The sequence below is a fragment of the Dendroctonus ponderosae genome, unplaced genomic scaffold, assembly GCF_020466585.1.
Source record: "Dendroctonus ponderosae isolate FM_Combo_2020 unplaced genomic scaffold, Dpon_F_20191213v2 Dpon_F_20191213_1, whole genome shotgun sequence".
NCBI classification, from domain to species: Eukaryota; Metazoa; Arthropoda; class Insecta; order Coleoptera; family Curculionidae; genus Dendroctonus; species Dendroctonus ponderosae.
The window spans coordinates 28677182-28698308 of NW_026017110.1; the positions used below are offsets into that span (position 1 = coordinate 28677182).

The 21127-nt window shown below is 37.2% G+C and overlaps 1 protein-coding gene across 2 annotated transcripts; it reads left to right on the forward strand.

Moving 5' to 3' along the window:
• The first annotated feature begins 687 nt into the window (after nucleotides 1–687).
• LOC109535996 lies at nucleotides 688–18532 on the forward strand. 2 transcript variants are annotated; one of them, XM_048670162.1, is made up of 16 exons: nucleotides 689–969; nucleotides 10503–11050; nucleotides 11120–11479; nucleotides 11537–11768; nucleotides 11821–12042; nucleotides 12111–12200; nucleotides 12540–13169; nucleotides 13221–13359; nucleotides 13418–13579; nucleotides 13825–14003; nucleotides 17262–17389; nucleotides 17448–17518; nucleotides 17618–17829; nucleotides 17885–18012; nucleotides 18069–18242; nucleotides 18301–18532. In XM_048670162.1, exons 1-16 carry the CDS (start codon nucleotides 915–917, stop codon nucleotides 18460–18462), a joined length of 3492 nt encoding a protein of 1163 aa, XP_048526119.1. In that variant the 5' UTR covers nucleotides 689–914; the 3' UTR covers nucleotides 18463–18532. The 2 variants fall into 2 exon arrangements, with proteins under 2 accessions (XP_048526120.1, XP_048526119.1); XM_048670163.1 differs by lacking the exon at nucleotides 12111–12200 and having other exon boundaries at nucleotides 688–969.
• The last annotated feature ends 2595 nt before the right edge of the window (nucleotides 18533–21127 follow it).

Genomic DNA, 21127 nt, shown 5'->3' on the forward strand with positions numbered 1-21127 from the left:
GGTATATCTCATGCCCAAGTTAGGGTGGCAGTTGGGCAGTGGATCTTGGAACAACACAGAAAGTACTGGGAGGAGACACCGCGACTCCATACCGCCAAGCTAAGCAGTTGGTGGACCTCCACAACCAGTACGTAAAAATGAACTGCTCGGTCTCAGCAGGCAAAAAATAAGGAGGATAGTGGCCTTTTTAACAGGACCGCCCCCTGCAAAAAACATCTCTTCAGGATGGGACTGAGCGATCAACCGACCTGCAGGGGTTGCAAATTAGAGGACGAAACTACTTTGTATGTTATGTGTCACTGCAAGTCATATGCAGCAGGTAGACGAAGACTGGGAAGGGATGAAGCTCTACCAGACCAGGTCATGCGTACCCCCTCAAGACTCTTCTCTCTCGCGAATTTTGGGTTTATAGACATTTTTAAGTGTGCACTTGCAATGACTATTTTGCCAAATTTGCCTAGTCGGCATTTTGTGACCACGTAGCATCCTTCCCATTAAACCCATGCAGTATATGCTACCGATTCTACTAAAAGTGTGAGTTTTTCCTTCAAAAACTGCAGATTTTTTGTGTCAGATGTTACGTGAACGGGATCCCCAAAACTGCTGCATCAGAGCAACCTGTGCCTCGCAGTTACTCTGCCTTATATAAAAATGACCTGAAAGAAACACAACTGTACAATACATTCTACCCACTAGACCATCAGGAATTACACAAGAAGTTCCCCCCTTCTTTTGCGGTGACCGCTGGTTCTTGTACGCGACCATTGCTTTGCCTTCAGTTTGCCTGAGTGCCGGTCGTACCGTTTCACTTACACTCAGTGTAAATAATCGATGTGAAAGTAAAAACTACGAACAATTTTCCGAATTACAGTTTGCCAGTGTTTAGTGTTGAATAATGTGCAACAATTGTGAAAATGGCTCTTAGGATACTAGCAGTTCTAGTGGCTGTTCTGAGCAGTTCAGGACAAGGTACGACGTCGAAAGCTGCAGAAGGTCGAAATTTGCATTTTAGTGGATCAGAAGTTTGAATAGTTGATTCAACACATGTGGTAAAGGTCGTGGGATGACACAATTCATTTAGCTAGTGTTTGCCTTCAAGATTTCCATGCGTAATATTCAATATGTGATGCAAGACACGGTCCTGAATGGGTACGGATTTTGCAACTGCCTAGCACTTCTCCGCTTGCAAAAAGAAATTCTGAAACTTTCAGTATTTCAGCTGAAGAACGACTTAAAGTGTTTAATTTTTTACACCTACGAAGTAGCGAATTTTGCTTAAACCATCCATCAACTGGAGATATCTTCTTTTTAAACCACTACGGCTTGTTTACGACAAGGACTTGAAAAAGTCAATGAGTTTCTTCTATATTCAATAGAAATTTTTTAAAAATTCTTCAACAACCCTTCTTCATCAATCCAGTTCAATTCATTTCTGGAAAAGCAAATCTAGACCAATATCTTTATAGATATTGGTCTCTATTCAAAATTCAACATTTATATGTTGAATTTTGAATATTTCAGCCGAAGAAAGATCTATAGCCAATAATTTTTAAACAGGTACAAATGTTAATAGTGAAGTAGAAATTTGTTTAAAGTGTCCATCAACTGAAGATATTTTCTGTTTGCTTTTAGAGACGTCTCTCTTATACCAGAACAAAAACTTAATTAAATATTTGAATGAGTGTCTTCTATCTTTAAAGGAAACCACTTAAACATAATCGATCAGCAGCGTGCGCTTCCATAATTTAACTTCTTCAATAACTCTTCTTTACCTTTTATTCATTGTTTGGGTTTCCAATATCTAGTCTTCATTTTTAAAACTCTTCAACTTTTTCTTTTGGAATACTTCATGATTCTTTGATGTTCAATAGGATGCGTATGAAGAACAGCCAGATGCGCATTTTCTTCATTTTCTCTTATTTTACTGATGTTTGCATAATATTGGAAGGATTTAGTTTGTTTTCCATTGTTTCCCTTTTCATTAGCTTGCAAGATTCTACAAGGTGTTTTTAAATCAGTCTATTGTTTAATGGTCAAAAGTACTAAAGTAAAAGTGATAGCAATGAAAAAGTGGAATGAGAAAAAGTTGCTAATTTGAGTGATTCATTTAACACGCAAACCTTGAGAAATTGGAACATTTAATTTCCTCGAATGACCTCAGAAATATCACGCTTTATGTTTGTAATATGCGTCATAAAACACCCTGTGCAACGTGTGGTATTTTTGAAGATTCTTTTCAATGACTGGCAATATCTTCAATAAAATCGCTTTGAAGATGGTTCACATCGAACTTGATGGATTTTGTCGTTATATTCATATCCTTAAGGAATATTCAAATTGTTTGGCTTATGTGTATGTGGATATTGCAATTGGAGTTTTTTCTTCACATACTTTTATCTTTAATTTCATTGCTTCTCACTGATGGTCAACGGTTTCTTATGTAGATGATCTTGATGAAGATCAACCTAAAAAAAGTAATGTAAATGAAGCTATTCATTTGTTAGGGCTACTTTTATTTAGGGTTCTTTAGGGGGAAATATCATTAAAATCACAGTAAATCCTGATTTTTTGGGCCTTCGTGAAATTTGATCTGAACATGGACGGTTTTACGCTTCTGAAGTTATTCAGATAAAGAAATTGTAACTTCTTAATTAAATCCAGTAGGAACTTAAAATCTCGAAATTCGATTGAAAACATTTGTGGTTTAAACACTCTCAAAATTGAATTAAAATCACACTAAATCCTGATTTTTGGGACCTTCGTTAATTTTGATCTGAACATGGGCGGTTTTACAAACTGAAGTCTTTCGGAAAAAAAATTCTAATTTCTTAACTAAATCCAGTAAGAGCTCAAAATTTCTAAATTCGATAGAAGATAGAAAACACTTGAGTCTAAACACTTTCTAAATTGAATAAAAATCACACTTAATCTTGATTTTTGCGACATTCCTGAACTTTGGACTGAACATGGACGATGTTACGCTACTGCAGTCTTTCAGATAAAAAATTGTAACTTCTTAACTAAACCCAATCAGAACTTAAAATCTTTAAATTCGATTGAAAACGCTTGAGCTTAAACACTCTGAAATGTACATTAAAGTCACACGAAATTCTGATTTTTGAGACCTTTGTTAATTTTGATATAAACATGGACGGTTTTACGACCTAAAATCTTTCAGAAACAAAATTCTAATTTCTTAACTAAATCCAGTAAGAACTCAAAATCTCTAAATTCAATAGAAAATACTTGAGTCTAAACACTCACAAAATTGAATTAAAAACGCACTAAATGCTGATTTTTGCGACCTTCGTGAACTTTGGTCTGAACAAGGACGGTTTTTTTAAAACGATTTTCTAAGTCTTCTTCAAAGCCTTCAAATAAGATAAAAAAAAACATTTTAAGGGGTGCGTCAATAACGTTCACTTTTGAGGCGATTTTTCTAATTTCAACAGTTTTGAAGATTTTCTCCATGAGACATCAAAAGTTCCATGAACAAGAGAACGAATCTTCAGCTACATCAGTTGGACAACGCTACTATGCATAATTTTCTAAGCTTTAAAATCGATCAAATGAATGAAGATTATTAGCCAATTTTGAAGTAAAATGTCTTCAATTAGACCAACTTGTAATATTCTAGTTATTTCTGGTGAAAGTTAATATTGCTGTCCATTTTCTTTTTTCTTCAGCCGCTTAATATCAAATTAGGTTTTAATATACTATAAAATTTCTATGAAAAACAAAAAAAGAAACAAATTTTCGTTCAGTTTAGAAAATCAGAATCCTAAAATTGATGAGAAAACCTAGTCGACTTTAGAACTAAAAGCTTCCTCAAACTGTGACGCAAGAAAAAAATGCAATTCAAAGATCAACAGAAAGCAGGAATGGAAGCAAAGGAAATTAGGCATCACGTAAATGGAAGACAGGAACACAAAAAAACCACAGTTTATAAGCAGCTTTATTAGGCATTTTAGGAAAAGCGTAGAGAAGCTTAACAAAATTTAAAGTCAGCAAAAGAAATGTTCTAGATAGAAAGGTGCCTTTAACCTACTAGAAAAGAGCGGCGGAAGGAGAATAAAACACGCGACAATCTTAAGGAATGATAATGGAAAAGCAATTATGGAGGCAATTAAAGCACAAAGTGCAATGACAAAATATTGCTTATTTCCACTCACATTAGAAAATAAATCACTGAGGAAAAGGTTAGTATGAAGACGCCAGAACTCTTGGCTGATTATCTACAGAAATATTCTAAGCTGCACTTTGTAAGGCAAAAAATTCCAACTTTTGAAGTGAGAAGCAATAAGGGGAAGAATGTGACCAACTAGAAGATTTTTTAAAAGTGTCTAAGGTTGTTTGCTTTCCTTTTGAAGGTTTTTCCACGTTCTTCGGTACACTCATAATATTTATTTTGAAGAATATATTCAAAATATTCAAGCAAAAGACAGCTTTATTGATGAAAGACTTGAGTATGTTGGTTTCACTTCACTTTTACTTTTGAACATTGAAAGAAAGGGTACTCAAGAAGATTAACTTGGTGATGGATAGACTTGAGATATTCACCTATTTTCACTGTTACTCTTAATGCTGAAACCTTCAGAGGTTTTCTAGATGAAGTTCTGTGTTGTTTCCTAGAACTTCTAGACTGTTGTCAAATTTAAAGAATGTCTTTTCAAGGAAAAACTGTATTATGGACGGTTTAATTTCTGTTTTTCTTTTATCGTTTGCTGACGGTGTTAAAAAAGTCGAAGCAGATCAGATCTTAAAAAAGACTAACTGGCGGATGGTCATGATGAGCACATTTGATATGCTTCCTTCATTTGCACCTCTTCTTCTTGTCTTGAAGATTTCAGCCAAGGTCTTGAAATATTCCCTAGATGAAAACTGTGCTGTATTTTAGAAGATCAAAACCTTTTCCAATACGAAAAATATTTTAATGGATGAAAGCCTTGAGGAATCAATTCTGTTTTCACAGTTAAGAAGGTTGACTTCTGGTTGATTATCGTGGGCAGATCCGAGTTGCCTGCTTCCTTCTCTTTGTCTGTTTTTTGAAGTGTTTAGTGAACATTTTCAAATTTGAAGCTCTTCAGTAGGAAAAGCCAGTCCGTAGAAGAGCAATACTTTTGCCTAGACGTCGATGCTTCTCGCATGTTTCCTTTCAATTGGAATACAGTTTCACATTAAACTTTTCAGGAAAGAAGCATCTATATCTCATTAGATTCAGAAGTTAAAATTGGTTTCGGATTTTAGCAAAGCACAGACAGAAAATCAGACAAAGCATCTACTTGGAGTTGAATACTTTAAAAAGTAAAATAGAGAGACAACAATGACAAAGAACTGACAAAATGATGACAACAAAACCAACCCATCAGAATGCAGCAGACCAAACAAGTGATCAAGAAAAGCTATATAATTGTAGGAAGTTTTATAGCTGCGAATTTTCGACCAGATTTAAAAATATCTGTTGTAGGAGATAGAACCAGCTGCTTCATGTTAATTGTAAACCGCAAATGGCTGGTATTTCAGAGGTCAAAATCCACCACTAAAGGCGAATAAAACTCAAGTGCAAAACTCGCCCAACCAGTTGGATTCCACCCAAAACTCCCGTCCTCACCTTTCAGCTTAATAATGTTCTTGATATGCAGCTTTTAAGCCGCATTCTGGGTGTGTCTTTTCAGAAGAAAAAAATCTAAATCACCTTGACTACTTCTTTCTTTTATTGTGGCGATACGTAGGTTCCTGCTGCCCATACCGGTACTACGAAAAGAACCCAGCAGCAGGAGGAAGCAAGGTCGAGTCTTTTATTGGTACAATCAAATGCAAATATTTCTTTGCGGATCTGAACCTAACACTTTTACCCCTTGGGACTTTTTTGAGCACTTTTCACACACAATTTCGGATAATTGTTGCATGATTACGAAGATAAGCATAATAATAGAATGTTTCTTTCGCATTGCGTCGCTAACCTTGGCATAACTAGCCAAAGGTTGGAAACCAGATACTTTCACTTTTACAAGAACGCTCTTATATCGTGTATAAAACCGCTTTGGCTTTGAATTTATTTAACATTATTTTACGGCAACTGCATCGATGGCAATTACGTGTTTTCAACGATTTTATGGCAGTTTTTGTTATGTTACGTGTTCTGGTACAGAAAACCGTTAAACGAAATCCAGGTTGTTCACTGGCTTTGTTAGCAGTCGAGGACCTTTGGTTGATTTGGCCACAAAGAATATCCAAGTAGTCAATTCAATGAAAATATCTGATGAAAAGGAAAATATGGTTGAAGAAGTTGCAAAAGTACTAATGGTTTCTTAACTTTTTTAACTCCCAACTAGGCCTGTTTAGTTGACTGTTCATTATTTAAGACTGATTTTCATGCAAGAACAGAAAGCGAGCGCAATTTGGATCAGCGCTAATTGGTATAAAATTAGAAACCAATTCAGATTATATGGATGAAAAGTGTCCATTTTAGCCATATGCCATGTAGAAACTAATAACTCTTATACCAGAGTGTGTGTTTCAATTTCACTGCGATGCACTTTTACTTATTTCACGGATTATTGAACGGTTGTCTACGAAAATTAGCTAATTGGCATTGATATCTGGGTCAAAGAATTTACCACTTTTCTTTTCATCATTTGACTTTTAGCTGGCTTCTGGGCAAGCCTCTCTAATTGTGTTTATTTTCTTAAGCGCAAGGAACAAAACAATCGATTTAAGGCGGTTTTGAATAGTTTCCATTGGTTTCCTGAAGGACCAACGGTTAATACAAAGCGCTTTCAGTTTCGTGATCAGGTCTTTATGAATCGTCACGGAAAAGGCCTTTTAAGAGATGTTTTTACGCTGAATGTACTTTTCAACTTTTTAATATTCTTATTATTTTAACTTTCATGCTTCTCTTCCATTAAATATTCGTTATTGAATTTACCCGTGAGTGGCACAGGAATGTTGCTAAGTACATTCAGCTTTGCTTGATGTTATAGGGCAAGTTATTTTAAACGTATTCTTATAGAAAAAAAGTGATATAAAACAATGAAAAATTTCCGAAAAAGCGTCTATTAAGTATAAGTTTGCCTGTTCTGTTTTCACTTTATCAGCAAAGGTACGTTGAAGAATGTAATAGAAATCAGCAGCAGCCATACAAACAGAAAGAGGGAATGTAAATAAATTTTAATAAATTATATTTCTTGGTTATCTTGTTGTTGGAAGCTTAATAGGGTTGTGCCTGCAAATTTACTATTAGCTCTAAATGAATTAAAACGTCAATTAATTCTAATATTGAAGTAAAAACGACAACAGTTTAAAACAGCCAAACCTTTAAAAGTGTTTATTTAGGAGAGTTTGATATTCTTGAATAAAAACGCAATCTTTTTCCGGTATTTTTACCCCATTTCACCATTTGATAAATATGAAAATTTGCATAATCTGTCAAGATAATGGATTCAATCGGATTGGGTTGGACGCTTAATAGCCACGATTATCACGAGCAAATCCAACGTATATTTTTCAATATTTATTAATACTTAAATTGATTAAATATTTAAATGTTAGATTAAATTCCCTGGGAAAAGGTTCGGATTAATTACAATTCCGCATTCTGCTATTAATCTTGTTATGTAAAGATTAATAAATAATGCAAAGTGTATAAAAATGTAACAAAGAAAAGTGTACAATAATAAATTTGAAAAACTCCGCAGCAACTGCACGAAAAACAACAGATGCGCTAAAAAATACACAATTTTAAAAGCATCATATTGACTAAATGTAGTAATCTGAACAAAAGCATACAAAGCTTTAAAAACCTGTGAAGACATTTTCATTTTGAGGAAGATACATATTTTGAACAGCAAAATATTCACCAAAAGTGACCGATGAAAATACAAAGTTTTGATAGAAAAAACGAACAACACACTAAAAATGGCATTTAAAATTTCGAAAAAGACGGCACAACTTTTTTTAGCAAGCTATGGGCTGAAAGCGGCAAATGAAATATAGAAATCTGAACAAAAAATGAGCAAAGTTTCAAAAATCCATTAACACCTTTTGAATAAGAAGACGCATTTTGAAAGTGAAATATTGACTGAAAGATACTAATTAAATTATTACTAAAAACAGCACTAATTGATTTTACTTAGCAAAATGCAGGCATCTGAGCAAAAAACAAGCAAAGCTCTAAAACTGTCTGAATAACTATTGACATAAAACATTTTACAACAAAAGGTAGGAAAGAAATAAATAGTAAAAACAAAGCATTAACTGAAATTTAGTCATCGAAATAGAAAAAAATTCGCAGAAAAATGAGCAATGCTCTAATATTAACTTTTCATTATTTTCATAAAAAATCCACAACTCTTAAAGAAAAGTATTAACGAAAATTTACTAATGAAAATGTAGAAATCTGAACGAAAAACAGACAAAGCTATAAAAATATTTGCATACAATTTGGTTTAGACTACAAGTCTTCAATCTTCCAGAAAAAGCTTTACAGATCAATTTCATCAAGTATTATTAATTTTTTTTCGTTTTTATTAGAAACTATAACTGCTTTTTATTTGGCAATAGCCTTGGTTTTTATCAGATAATTCCTGTAAAGTTTTGCTATTTTCTTAAACATGTTACATGCAAAAATTAAACTTGTGGAAAATAATGAAAAGTAGTTAAGACAACTGCAAATAAACAGCATTTTACAAAAATTGCATCCGCAAATACATTTTAATTGAATTTGTTCGATCTTATTTGTGGAACAAATGAATGTCGCTGATTATTAAGAGCATTCAGAAGCCCTGACTAAAAAAACAATTTCTTGCATGAGATATTGAAAAAGAGTTCAATATTCTTCAAAAAAATTACTTAACTAATAATAGCTTCAAAAAGTCGATTTAGTTTGCCAAATGTGTTATAATTGCCGTTTAAATTGTCGTACTAAGAGCATGTCTATGCAATTGAAGTTTGCATTTTGGGTCCCAATTTTTTAGCTTGTTTATTATTAAAATGTGCCAAATTCATATAAATAATGACTATTTATGCACTAATTACGAAAGAATAAAAATAATGCAAAAGTACAAAAAACGATATTTCAAATGATTAAAATATTATAAATTTAAAACGACAAATGCGCTGTTTAAACTTCATTTGCCAATTTGATAAACAACAGTTTACATAATATTCTAGGTAATGGATTCAATCGAAACGAGTTTAGAGCTTGAACAGATCAGAACAAGATCAAGATTATCCCGAGCGAAACCAACACGTTTTTTACATATTTATGTCTAATTAAGCATATAAAATATTGAAATTTTAGATGCAAATCTCAGGAAATCAACGGTTTATATTAGTTAAATTTTGGAATTTGATTACTAATCGGATCACAAAAGAAAAAACAAACAAATGTATATTTCTGGATAAAATGTTAAAGAAAAGCTACAAATTAAGCAACAGTGAATTCAGAAAACTAAAACCCATAAAACGCGGTTTTGGTAGTTTATTTCTAGCCAAAGGAACGCCAGACAAATTTTTAAAATGACGAATGACTTGTCCAAATACTTCAAATAATTTAATGATTTAGTGCCAGAATAAGAGCATGACAATGTATTAAAAGATCGCAGTGTGGTCCGCAACTGGCCCAGATTATTTCTGCCTAAAGTGCGTCAATCAACTAAATGAACCATTTTTGCCACGTTAAGAGCATGACTAAGTGACCCAATTTTGCAACCTTTTTTCTTCGTTTAGTTAGTTGCAAAATATTTTGTATTCTTTTGACAGTTTTCTCACAAAACTATTAGTAATTAGTAAAATGTTTGCGAAGATGACAAAAGAAATAAACGGTTTTACGGCATAAAACCATAAAAATAAGAAAATTCGTAGAGTCATCAAGAGCACATCAATGTATTTAGAAAATCAAAAAAACTGCAATCAATGCCGTTGCAATGCAATAATTTATGTATTAGCAGACTGAAGCGCAACCCTGTTAAGTCGACTAATTACTACTGCACCTAAAATTCATAATTGAGTTAAAGGATATTTTAAAGTGCCGTTACATTTGCCAAATGAAGAGCAGGTCGACATACATTTTGTCTATGGTTTAGTGTAGACCGGCCTCCGATATCACCTGATTTCAATCCACTCGATTAGTATTTTTAATTCTGCTCCTTTTATGCATGTTGCGCACTTTCTGCTTTACAACCTGCAGGTTCCGGAACCGATTTTACACATAATATAGTTAATTGACGCAGACATATGAGTGTTAATTGAATAGTTTTTACTTTTAAGTTTACGCCAGATTGCCTGATAGCGGCAAAAATATGGAAATTAATATGCAATAATGCGTTGCACACACACACTGTTGCAATTAAGTCGTTTGCACAAGAATATTTGAATCGATCGGTTCTTCCTAACAAAGAAAGTAGAGCACACCAACCTCATTGCCTACGTAGGTGCTAACAGCCTAAGCAAAGCAAACACATTTTTACTAATGAATGATCAATGCTTTCCACTTGTTTCAGCCCAGAGGTACTTCATCGGAGAAGAGGCTCCGGAAGATTACTACAATAGCCAGCAAGTGCTTACCAATCCTCAACAACAATACTATCAAAATCCCTCTTCGACTTACTATCTACCAAAGCAACTCCCTGCCCACCCGCAGCAGCCTCAATACAATCAGCAGCCGTCTGCAAGGCAATTTCCCTTCAGACTCGCTCAGGATGAGTATGTGGCACCTTCGACTCATCGGCCGGATTATTCGCGAGTTCTCCCCAATCATCGCCTCCAACAGGATCAGCACGCCCACTATCCCTCAGAACTGACTGGAAATGCCTTTGAACCTGAGCCTGCTTCGAAAGAGGCTAGAAGGTTGGACTTTAACAAGGAAGAGAATGGGGAAGATGAATATCTGGAAGAATCTGACTACGGGGCATCTGAACTGAATGACAAAAGAGCAGCCAGTGAGTCTGCGGCTGCAAAGGAAGATAAGGCGGAAGCGCCCAATGAATTGGATGATGAGGAGTATGATGAGGATGACGAGGAGTATGAGTATGAAGATGAGGATGAAGGGGTAAGTGGCGTGAGAATGTTCTGGCATATTCTGGATTATGTAATCAATCAAATGTCTTCGATTTACCAGGAAAACAACAATCTGAACAACGAAACGAAAACCACCAACGAAGCCTACGAGGTTCTAACGGTCAAACCCACTAAACCAATGCAAAACGGCCTTCTGGATGGTTTTGTGGATGTGGATCTGATGGATACAACCACTCAAGAGCCGGCCACTTCAAATTTCCAGTCTTCAGTCCTGCCCCCCAAAGAAGATTCGAATGAAACCAGAAACTTCCCCGAGCTGGTTGTGTCAGTGGTGACCAGCAAGACGATCGTGAACAACACAGTCATTTCCCCCATCGCTTATAATGCGTCTACAGTGCCAAGTGCTGAAATGGGAGTGTCCGTGGAAAACAGTACTGATTCCTGGATAGTCATTGCTTCAGTGGGTGTGGAAGATGGAAGGGATTCTTCAAATTTAACGGATTCAATGCATTTCCAGGTGCAAACTAGTAGAAGCATTTCAGGGGCACGATACATTCCTTCCACGTCTGTAGACCAAGACGAAAGAAGGCAACTGTTGAATGAGGGAACTTTGTCTGAAACTGAAGCCACCATTCTCGAAACGGAGCTGACTTCTCCTATGTCCAGTCCAAGACCCAAGACCTCCACTGAGAGCCTCATTGATAAGCTAGATCGAGTTCAGTCCGACCTTTCCAGCCGGGTTTTAACTGGTAAGAGCCTCATTTTTCTCAAGGAGGATTTGGCCAAATTTATGTTTTCTAGGCGGGTTTAAGAACGATAACATTGCGATCATCGATGAAAATTTGACCACCAAAGTGGAAGCTTCCACGGAAGCCACTGTTAAGAAACCATATCCGCAAGTTAATATTAGGAAATTTGATGCTGGCAATAGAGCCGTGAGGCCCACTGCCAAGAAGAGCGAGCCCAAACGGAAACCAGTTGCACCTAAACCGCTTCCAACTGATCAATCGCCTACCACTCAAGGTAAACCTGGAAATACCTAAATTCTATTGGCAGCCTCAATACCATTATTGATGAATTATGATTTTCAGACCCTCTTAGTCTTATTTTGCAAAAAATTAAGCCAGTCGAAGACATAAGCGCTCTTCTGCCTCCAGGTTACAGAATTCCTAGTTCAGAAGGTAGGATTTTGAAGAAATCTCCTTTGCCTCCTATTGATCCCCTTCAACCTCTTCCAGTCTGTCTTCTAACTGCCCTTTAAAGCTAACCCGCATCAGACGTTTTGCTTGCATCTGCATAAACCATTCTCAAAGCTGCAGATTAAGTGCGACAAGTTCAGAAGTCTGTAGGTGAATTAAAGTGCCCTTGACAATAATTACTTCAAGTGCAGCCGAAACGTCTGTGAGAAATTCGAACAGAGCACGCCACATCCTTGTTGGACTGGCAAACTCCATATCTTCAAACTATTAAATAAGGAAAACGCAATCAAACCAAACTTTGATCCAGATGTTCCATTTTAGAACTCCTGAAATCCAGCCAGCCAGTGAACGACATCACGAATCTTTTGCCTCCTGGCTACACGCCACCTCAACCAGCCACGTCAACGATAAAATCCATCCTGGATGTGCTGCCCAATGAAGAATCTGTTGAAGATATCAGCGCACTTTTGCCCCCAGGATTTAAACTTCCTGCAACAACTGAAAAACCTTTGGATAGTCTTGCGACCAGCCTGCTATCCAAAGCCAAACCCGTGGAAGACATCAGCTTCCTGTTACCTCCAGGTTTCAAGCAGGGCCAACCTGGAAACGATCTTCTATCGAAAGCAAAGCCAGTGCAAAGCATTAGTGCTCTGTTGCCTCCAGGTTACAAGGCGCCTTCTTCCAAGTCCAAGTTGGAGGATAATGTTCCAGCTGCATTGTTGCCTCCAGGGTATAAGCCGGGAGGAACCACAGAAAAGCCTGCAATGAAAGTGTTTTCCAAAGCCAAACCTGTGGACGATATCAGCGCTCTTTTACCGCCTGGCTACAAGGCCGGTGCAACTCCGCCTGCTGAGAAATCAGTTTCCAGTATTCTGGCTAAAGCGCAACCGGTTGAAGACATCAGTGCCCTGTTGCCTCCAGGCTTCAAGAAGGGATTCAGCAGACCAAAAGGTAACAGAATTGGTTAAATCCCCTGGAAACTTTCTAACTTTAACATTGCAGTAACCACTACACCACCATCAGTCAATCTGGAAACCGTTAGCCAAAACATTCCCAACAATCTGCTGCCTCCAGGCTTTAAACCAGGCCCATCTTCAAGCGAGCCTTTGGCAACCTCGACTGATTCTTCAGTTAGTCCAAGGTTTGGATCAGCTGGTGGAGAATGACTCACGCGCTTACTGATTGGCTGCCTGTTTCAGTGCGCCGCTCAGTTCAGGATCTGGTGGTTTGAAGATTGTCTTTCCCAGCCGTCCAGGTGGAGGAGCCAGAAAAACGCCCCGACTGACCACGCCTAGAGGGCAAGCTGAAGATGGTGCGATCAAACCGACGTCCCCTAGTATCAGGAAGGCGTGGCCTGTTAGGTAAGAGGTCTATTTTTTTCTGGACTTGAGGTGTCTTTGTGCTTGACTTCTAATTCATTAACATAACACGCCAAGTCAGCACTCTTTAATTTAATAATCCTCTGGGTGTTCGTTTGTGTAGTCTTGTAGCAAAGACAGTCTTTCGTCTACCACGTAAGGAAACTGTCTTCCACAGTCTCCCATCTGCCATATAGGATGGCGTGTGATTGAAGACAAACAACATCACATTGGTTTTTTACTTTTAGGTCTAGTACTGAATTTACTGGATGGCCGACGCCTTCAACCACACCGATTTCGATTGAAAAGCTTCTGGAAGCGGCTCGGACAGCTTTTAAAAGTACTTCAACAGAGGAGCCTGTGGAAACGACATCCACAACCACAACCACCACCACTACGACCACCACACCTCGACCAACTACTCCTGGTGAGTTTGGAATATTTCAGCAAACTCTCTGGTGTTTCTTGAAGTTTTCACTTGTGAATTGAGAAATGTTTTATCTTAAATAAGAGAAAGTAGTTGAGGGAAAATATTTTGATAATGATGGGGAAACGACGGATGATCGAAAACCGATCTGAGCAAGATATAATGGAATAGAGAGAATTTCATGCAAAAAAAATCATGGATAGAATCTGGAAATCCGAAAAAATAAATAAATGGAGAATCTGTATGAAAGCATTCGCGCAGAGTATGGGCCAAATACAACAGAAGCACAGAGACCATCAAGAGTTGAAGTGGAAAAGTTATGCACACTACAAAAATAGAAACGGGATAAAAATCAACTGTACAGCAATTGAAGCCTTGCAGCTTTAAAGAAACATGCTGCATAGAGTGGTTATGATGTCCATGAGGAAATGATCATTTGCAGGTGCAACTCCATACATTGTAGTCAAATTTCTGATTTAGTTTTTTGCGAATATCTCTGCTTTTAGTGGCAATATTTTTTAAACTCATTTTGGCGAGTTCCCATTAACTGCAGATTTTACCAAACATTTTAGAGTTAATGAAATAAAGTGAAACTTTGTACACTTATGAAAAAATGCCTCTTTTACAATGACTTAAACGTTAAAAATTTTGTTGCTTCTAGTTTAGGAGTTGTGATTTTTTTAGTACGGAGATGCTCGTGTGTGTCATGTTTCTCATTAGCTAAATGTTGAAAATCCTCTAAAAAATGAATTTTTTCAGGACCAACATGTCCTTTTGTTGGAAACTGATCACCAACTGAGAGTTCCAGATTTCCTAAAAAACCGACGAGTTGATGAAATTAAGTGAAATTTTGTACATGCCTCACAAGAAGCTGATTCTCAAAGTAACCAAAAGTTCAGAGTTCCATCGCATCCCGTTGAGGAGTTGTGATTTTTTAAAGTACGGACATTCACTAGTTGCCCATATTTCACACTAGCTGAAAGTTGGAGATTTTTTAAAAAGCTAAAAAGTTAATTGAATCAAGTGAAATCTTGTAGAACAATGCTTCCTCTATAAGTGTTCAAAAGGTCGAAACCCAATCACCTTTAGTTTCCGAGTTATGATTTTTTAAGTACGGGCCTGCACTGACGAATTGATAGTTGCGGATTTTCCAGAAAATTAAGAATTACTGAAATACAGTGAAAGTTAGTTCAGTTTTGAACAAAGTGTCATTCTATCAGTTTGCAAAAGTTCGAAATTCCACCGTTTCCAGTTTAACAATGATAATTTTTTAACTATGGGCATGCACTTGGGAGCAATATTTCTAATTAACTGAAAGTTGCAGATTTTGGAAAAAAATCAAAGAAGTGAATGAAGACAAAAGTTCAAAATTCTACCGCTTTTCGTTTGGGAGCAGAGATTTTTTAAGTCCAGGCCTGCACTTTGGGCCATTTTCCTCTCGAACTAAAAGTTGAAGATTTTTAAAAAAATTACAGAATCACCAGAAAAAAGCGAAAAATTGTGAACTTCTCAGCCAAAAATTTTTCAATTCCTGCGCAAAATAGCAATATTCTATCGCAACCAGTTTAAGAGTTCGGACGTGCTCTGATTTACTGAAACTGGTAGAATTGTCAAAAATGAACGAATGAACGGAATCAAGTCAAATTTTGGAATCTTATCCATGAAAGCATTTTCTATAAGTTGTCAAAAATGCAAAATTCCATCAGATTTTTAAAGTTTGTGAATGTACCTACTTTTCGGCCATATCTTGCATTAGCTGCAGAAAGTTGGAGACTTTCAAAAAATCCATAAAACAAGTCATATCGATTGAAATTGTGTACACTTATTAACAAAAACGCCTCCTATCTATTTTCGTTCAGGAAGTTTTCAAAACTGCCATCCCGGTTTAGGAATTGTGATTTCTTAGTGACGGACATGCACTGTTGGACAAAATTTCTTATGGTAGAAAGCTGCAAATTTTGCAAAAAACTAAGGTGCTAATAGAATCAAGTGAAATTTTGTCCTCTTATGAACCAATGTTCGTTCTATAAGCTTGCAAAAGTTCAACACTCAATCCCCTCTAGTTTACCAGGTATGATTTTTTACATACTGATCTGCACTTTTTGGCCAAATTTCTCATTAAATGAAAGCTGAAGATTTTCGAAAAAATCAAAAAGTAATTAGAATCTACTGAAATTTTGGAGACTTATCAGCCAATGTGTCTTTTAATCGTACCCGGAAGTCTAAATTTCCATCGCCTGTAGTTTAATAGTTGTGATTTTTTAAGTACGGACATGCACTTTTTGGTCATATTTTATATGCGAAGTCTATCATCAGGACTCACAAATTCCGTATTTTTTTGCAGTGAATAATTACGCAAAAAAACGTTTTTTATGTTTTTAACTTAATTTGAAGAGTAAAAACTCACAGACAAAAAGCGATTTTTTTTGCTAGCAATGCATTCCCCAACATGCACTTATTTTTCTTCCATAAACAGCCAATTTACCCCGAATAATATATTCTTAGATTTCTCATAGAAGTACCGAGTTTCCAAGAAAAATTCAACGACAGAGAGAATTCAATGCAATTCCTTTCAATGCCATCATATTCTTGGAAAACCACACAACAAAACAGCTTAAAACCCCATTTAATTATATTTTCCTAATACCACCTGTAGTTTACATAACATCTGATTAGAGCCGAAAAAAGGTCACAAATACCTAAATTTTGGGTAAAGCTAAACAGCAATGAAAAACTCACTTAAAATCTGTTAGACTAAGGAATTTTAAAACGGTTTAACGCAACGGAATCATTAATTAGAATGAGTTGACATTGATTTTCCATTGGAGCGCAATCAAAAATGCATTTTGTAAATCCATTAAGGCCTTAATCGTGGTCATTTCCTTATGGCGGCAAAGTCGGAAGCAATTTGAAAGCGGGATTTTAAATTGTTTAGTTTTCAATTTGCAAAAAAAAATGATTGAGAAGTGACGAAGCTATTTATAGTGTTAAACTGCTTTCAAGAAGTTACAAGTAGTTCAAATTAGATTTTAATTTAATATTTTAGTAGTAAACCGACGCGGATTTATTTTATTAATTAAGTACATGTATTAAATTTTTAATAAAGGTTTGATATGTTTGTTTTATAAGTTTGTAAAACTAGTTTACTGAAGTGGCAGTTTTTGATCAGTTTTTTCTGTAATTTTGTTCAATTTCATTGTAAAAACAAGTAATTTCTTTACTTGCAAAAATACGATTTAAAAATGGTTCTCTTTGCAGGAATTTGCGTCGATGATTGCGACTTGGCTGGCACCATTAAACTAGTGGGAGGAGCCAAATGGGTGCCTGAACTGCTTGACCCCAACACCAAAGAATATCAACTTTTGGCCAATAGCGTGCAAAGCGAGGCGAGTTGATGCTGCATTTTCGCTCGCCATTCATTCTTAACCATTTTGCTGTTTACAGCTCGAGAACATCTACAACAGTTCCCCGATGCTGAAGAAGTGGTACCGTAAGATCCGCATTGATAGCTTTAGGTACGAGTTGATTTATTTGGCTTTGGGTGAAGATTTCCCCAGCTCCAAAGGATTTTACTCAAGAATCTTAGATTTACGATCAATTTCTGTTCCTTACAGCGAAGGAAGTGTCCTAGTGGACTTCCTGGTAGAATTCAACGAAATAGGACAAAAAGTGGACACTCAGCAGATTAAAAGGCTGTTCCATGAGTCTTTGACTGAAACTCCCCAAGAGCCCTCCAATAGAGAAGGCAAGGCCTTGAACGAGAGCAAAGCTGAACGACTTTCTCTGGGAAAATTTGAGGTTGACCCCAAATACACAGACTTCGTCGGTAAGTAATAGTAAGCAACCTTTTCCATCCCGGATACCCACAATGAGTGTTGTAGTGATTCCGAAAAACGCTTACCCTACGGTGGGCTACGCTGATGAAGTTCTTCTACCTCAATGGGCCATTGCGGTCATAGTCATTGGACTGGCTTCTTTGCTCTTCGTGATCATTTTCGGTGCCACTGTGGTAAGTTAGAGAAAACCTTCTTGGACAGAACATTGAAACATTGATAAAAATTCCAGCTGTTTAACCGCCACAAGAACTCGAAGAAATCGCCAGCACCTCTAACCGAAGACATGCTGAACGAGCTCAACAAGAATCACATGGGGGGCATAGAAACCTATGAAACTGAAGACTTTTACAACATGGAGGACGTCTGGAGTGACAAGCACTATGAGCAAAAACCGCACAAGAAGGTACAAAGTGCCTTTTAATTGGGTCTTCATAGATTCTATCTGCTGGTTTTTCTTTCAGAGAACCGCTAACAGTAGTTTGTACGACAACAGCACGGCAAATCTGTACGACAGTTGGAGGTCGCAATGGAACGGACAATGGAACGCCTACAATACGTATTATGGAAACCAGCATGGAAGCCAGCACAGTTTACGACGACCAGATCACGACACCAACTTCTGATGCTGATTTAATGGAGAAAAAGTGAATAGTTTGTGTAAAAATGTATAAAGAGACTGAGTCTGTATTTAAATTAATTATTTTAATATACAGTAGGTAGAACCTTTGGCTTCCACTGTCCTAAGTGTGGAGAGTTTCTATTGTGAGAGTGAAGACTTTGTAGGAAATGCGGGAAAACGTCTGGCTAATCATAAAATCGTGAGCTTCCGACTTTGTACTGGAACCTGCTGGTTTTTTTTATCCGATCCACAGTGGCAGTGTGTTTCAGGGTCATCGTTTTATAGAATGTGTTGAAATAAAATGAGTTTTAACGTGAAAGTTTGAACAGAACAATTAATTCTACAATGAGGAAACCACTGGGGAGATAAATTAGATAGCAATAGCAAAAGACGAACTAGTCGAGGATCGAAAAACTTAATTTGTCGCCTTAAATCAAGGCAAAAGAGAAAACTGCCTATCAATTTTCCTGCCTAGAATCCTCAGGTTCCAGATGCCATGGATGCTAGCAGATGCAAGGGTTCCAATAATCATTAAAAAATAGGAAATGGAAGGCAAATATTCTCGATGCAACTGAAAAGAGCGTAAATCGATGAAGACAAGTTGTTGACGGACGGTTTAATGGAAGAAATGGAAGCAAGCAAGGGAGGTGGAATTAGTACAAAGAGTCCCAATAGCAATCACCAAAATCCAAAAATGTTGCTTTTAGAAATTTTCCGATATCTGCAAATCTCTATCTAAAAACGTTGAAAAAATTCCTGGCACGCCACTGGATAGAGGAGGCCAAAATACAGAAAAAACGTGATACTCACTTTTTCTCTAGAGGCTCTCATAAGCGAGCGGGGGAGCATTAAGCGAGCGAGCATAAGAGGGAATTCTTGGATTTCCGGCCGATTTTGTGCAAAAATTTTCGAAATTTTGTAAATTTTTGTTTGGTCGAATTTCGGTCAACCTTCCATTTGGCAGGCGTTGACCGCTCCACAACAATCGAAATCGGCACAAAATTAGCTGGAAAGTTTCGAAAACAAGCCATCTTCAGACTAAGCGCTAACATCACAACCGTCTTGAAAAAGCTTCAAAAGTTGCAGAAATTTTTTGAAAATATCAACTTCCACGCGATCGGATTACCGTGAAAATGTATGGGAGCGTTTCGAATCCATACCATCATCAGATTTTCCGACAAAGCCATTTAAAGCAGCCGCAATTCTTGAACTGTTGGCTTCAAAGGTTTCGCTAATTAATTTCAGGAACATCCTTAAAACCCATCATTTGCAGGTCGCGGCATTGAAAAATGGAAATATTTCTTGCTCAATTGTGAAAGTTTCAGATCGCCGACATCATCAGGTTTTAAAACAATAATTGTCCAAACCACATGACGTTTATCGGGCATTGTTGCTAAACAATTTTCTGCAATTAATTGCCGCAAAACCAACCCAGATAAAAACCGGCGGGTTTCGGTTTTAGCAGGCGCAATACCAATTAATGAATGTGGTAAGTTTCGATCCGGAACGATCATCAGAGTTTCGCTGCCTTTGGCCCGAACACGACGACTCTTTTCCAGTGGCTTGCAAGACAAGGTTGCCAGTTGAATTACGGGAAAACTTGAACAGTTGCAATCTTGCCCTTTGCGGCATTGAAAAGAGCATTCTTTGCTCCCTGGAGGCAAACAGTTTCGAACCGCCGCCATCATCAGGCATTTTTGGTGGCATTTGTCCAACCCTACTGGGTTTCAAGGCCAGATTTTCCAGTGGCCTTTTGACAATTAATTGCACGAAAACCGCAAAAGCCACAAACTTCCGGAGGACGGATTTGGAAAGAAGGTTTTGTGTTTCTCAAGATGGACGAACTGCCAAATTCACCACAAAATTGGAAAGTTTCGAAAAAACTTGCTAAATCCCCGCGACAGTTTGAAGACAGGCTTCATGCGAAGCTTCCCGAATCAGTTGTTTAAAAAACCTCGGAAATAGTCACGAAACCGACGTTGGCTGTTTCAAAAGGCAAAATCAGGGCGCCCTGTATAGAAGGAAAAAATTTCGGCTTGCCGCCATCATCAGGCTTTCGGCCTTTGATAGGACAGGCGATATTTCCACCAAAAATCATGGTCAACAGCCTGATGATTGACTGTTGGGCCGAAACCAGTTCACCAGCGGCCGGTTGCCACATTGCAAATGCTCCATATGGACTGTGAAAGTTTCGATCCGGCGCCATCCTCAGGTTTTGTGCAATTAAATGTCAACTGGCGCCACTCCAGTTGGGTGGGGCTCCTTAAAGGGCAATTAATTGCTGAAAAACCCAAAAAAACTAGGAATTTGTGTATATACAATATTGAAAATGGAATTTATTCTTATTTTAATTCTCGATGCAACTGAAAAGACCGTAAATCGATGAAGGCAAGTTGTTGACGGACGGTTTAATGGAAGAAATGGAAGTAAGCAAGGGAGGTGGGAATAGTACAAATAAGAGTCCCAACTAGCAATCACTAAGGCAAAGGAAATATCATTGACACAACTAGAAAAGGACCTCCCACATGATTTGGGGACACATAAAATTTAGCATGCAGTTCCAGACCACACTGTTGAGATTGGGAGAAATTGCGATAATTCCTACAACTCTACAAATTGACTAAAGTGACGCGATACTTGAGGAAAGTGAGTTGAAATATTACAGCTAA

Coding starts and splice junctions, on each gene's coding strand:
- LOC109535996 (XM_048670162.1), top strand. CDS start 915: ATGGCTCTTAGGATACTAGCAGTTCTAGTGGCTGTTCTGAGCAGTTCA. Junction 11,051..11,119: donor ATGAAGATGAGGATGAAGGG/GTAAGTGGCGTG, acceptor TCGATTTACCAG/GAAAACAACAATCTGAACAA. Junction 18,013..18,068: donor TCATTTTCGGTGCCACTGTG/GTAAGTTAGAGA, acceptor TAAAAATTCCAG/CTGTTTAACCGCCACAAGAA.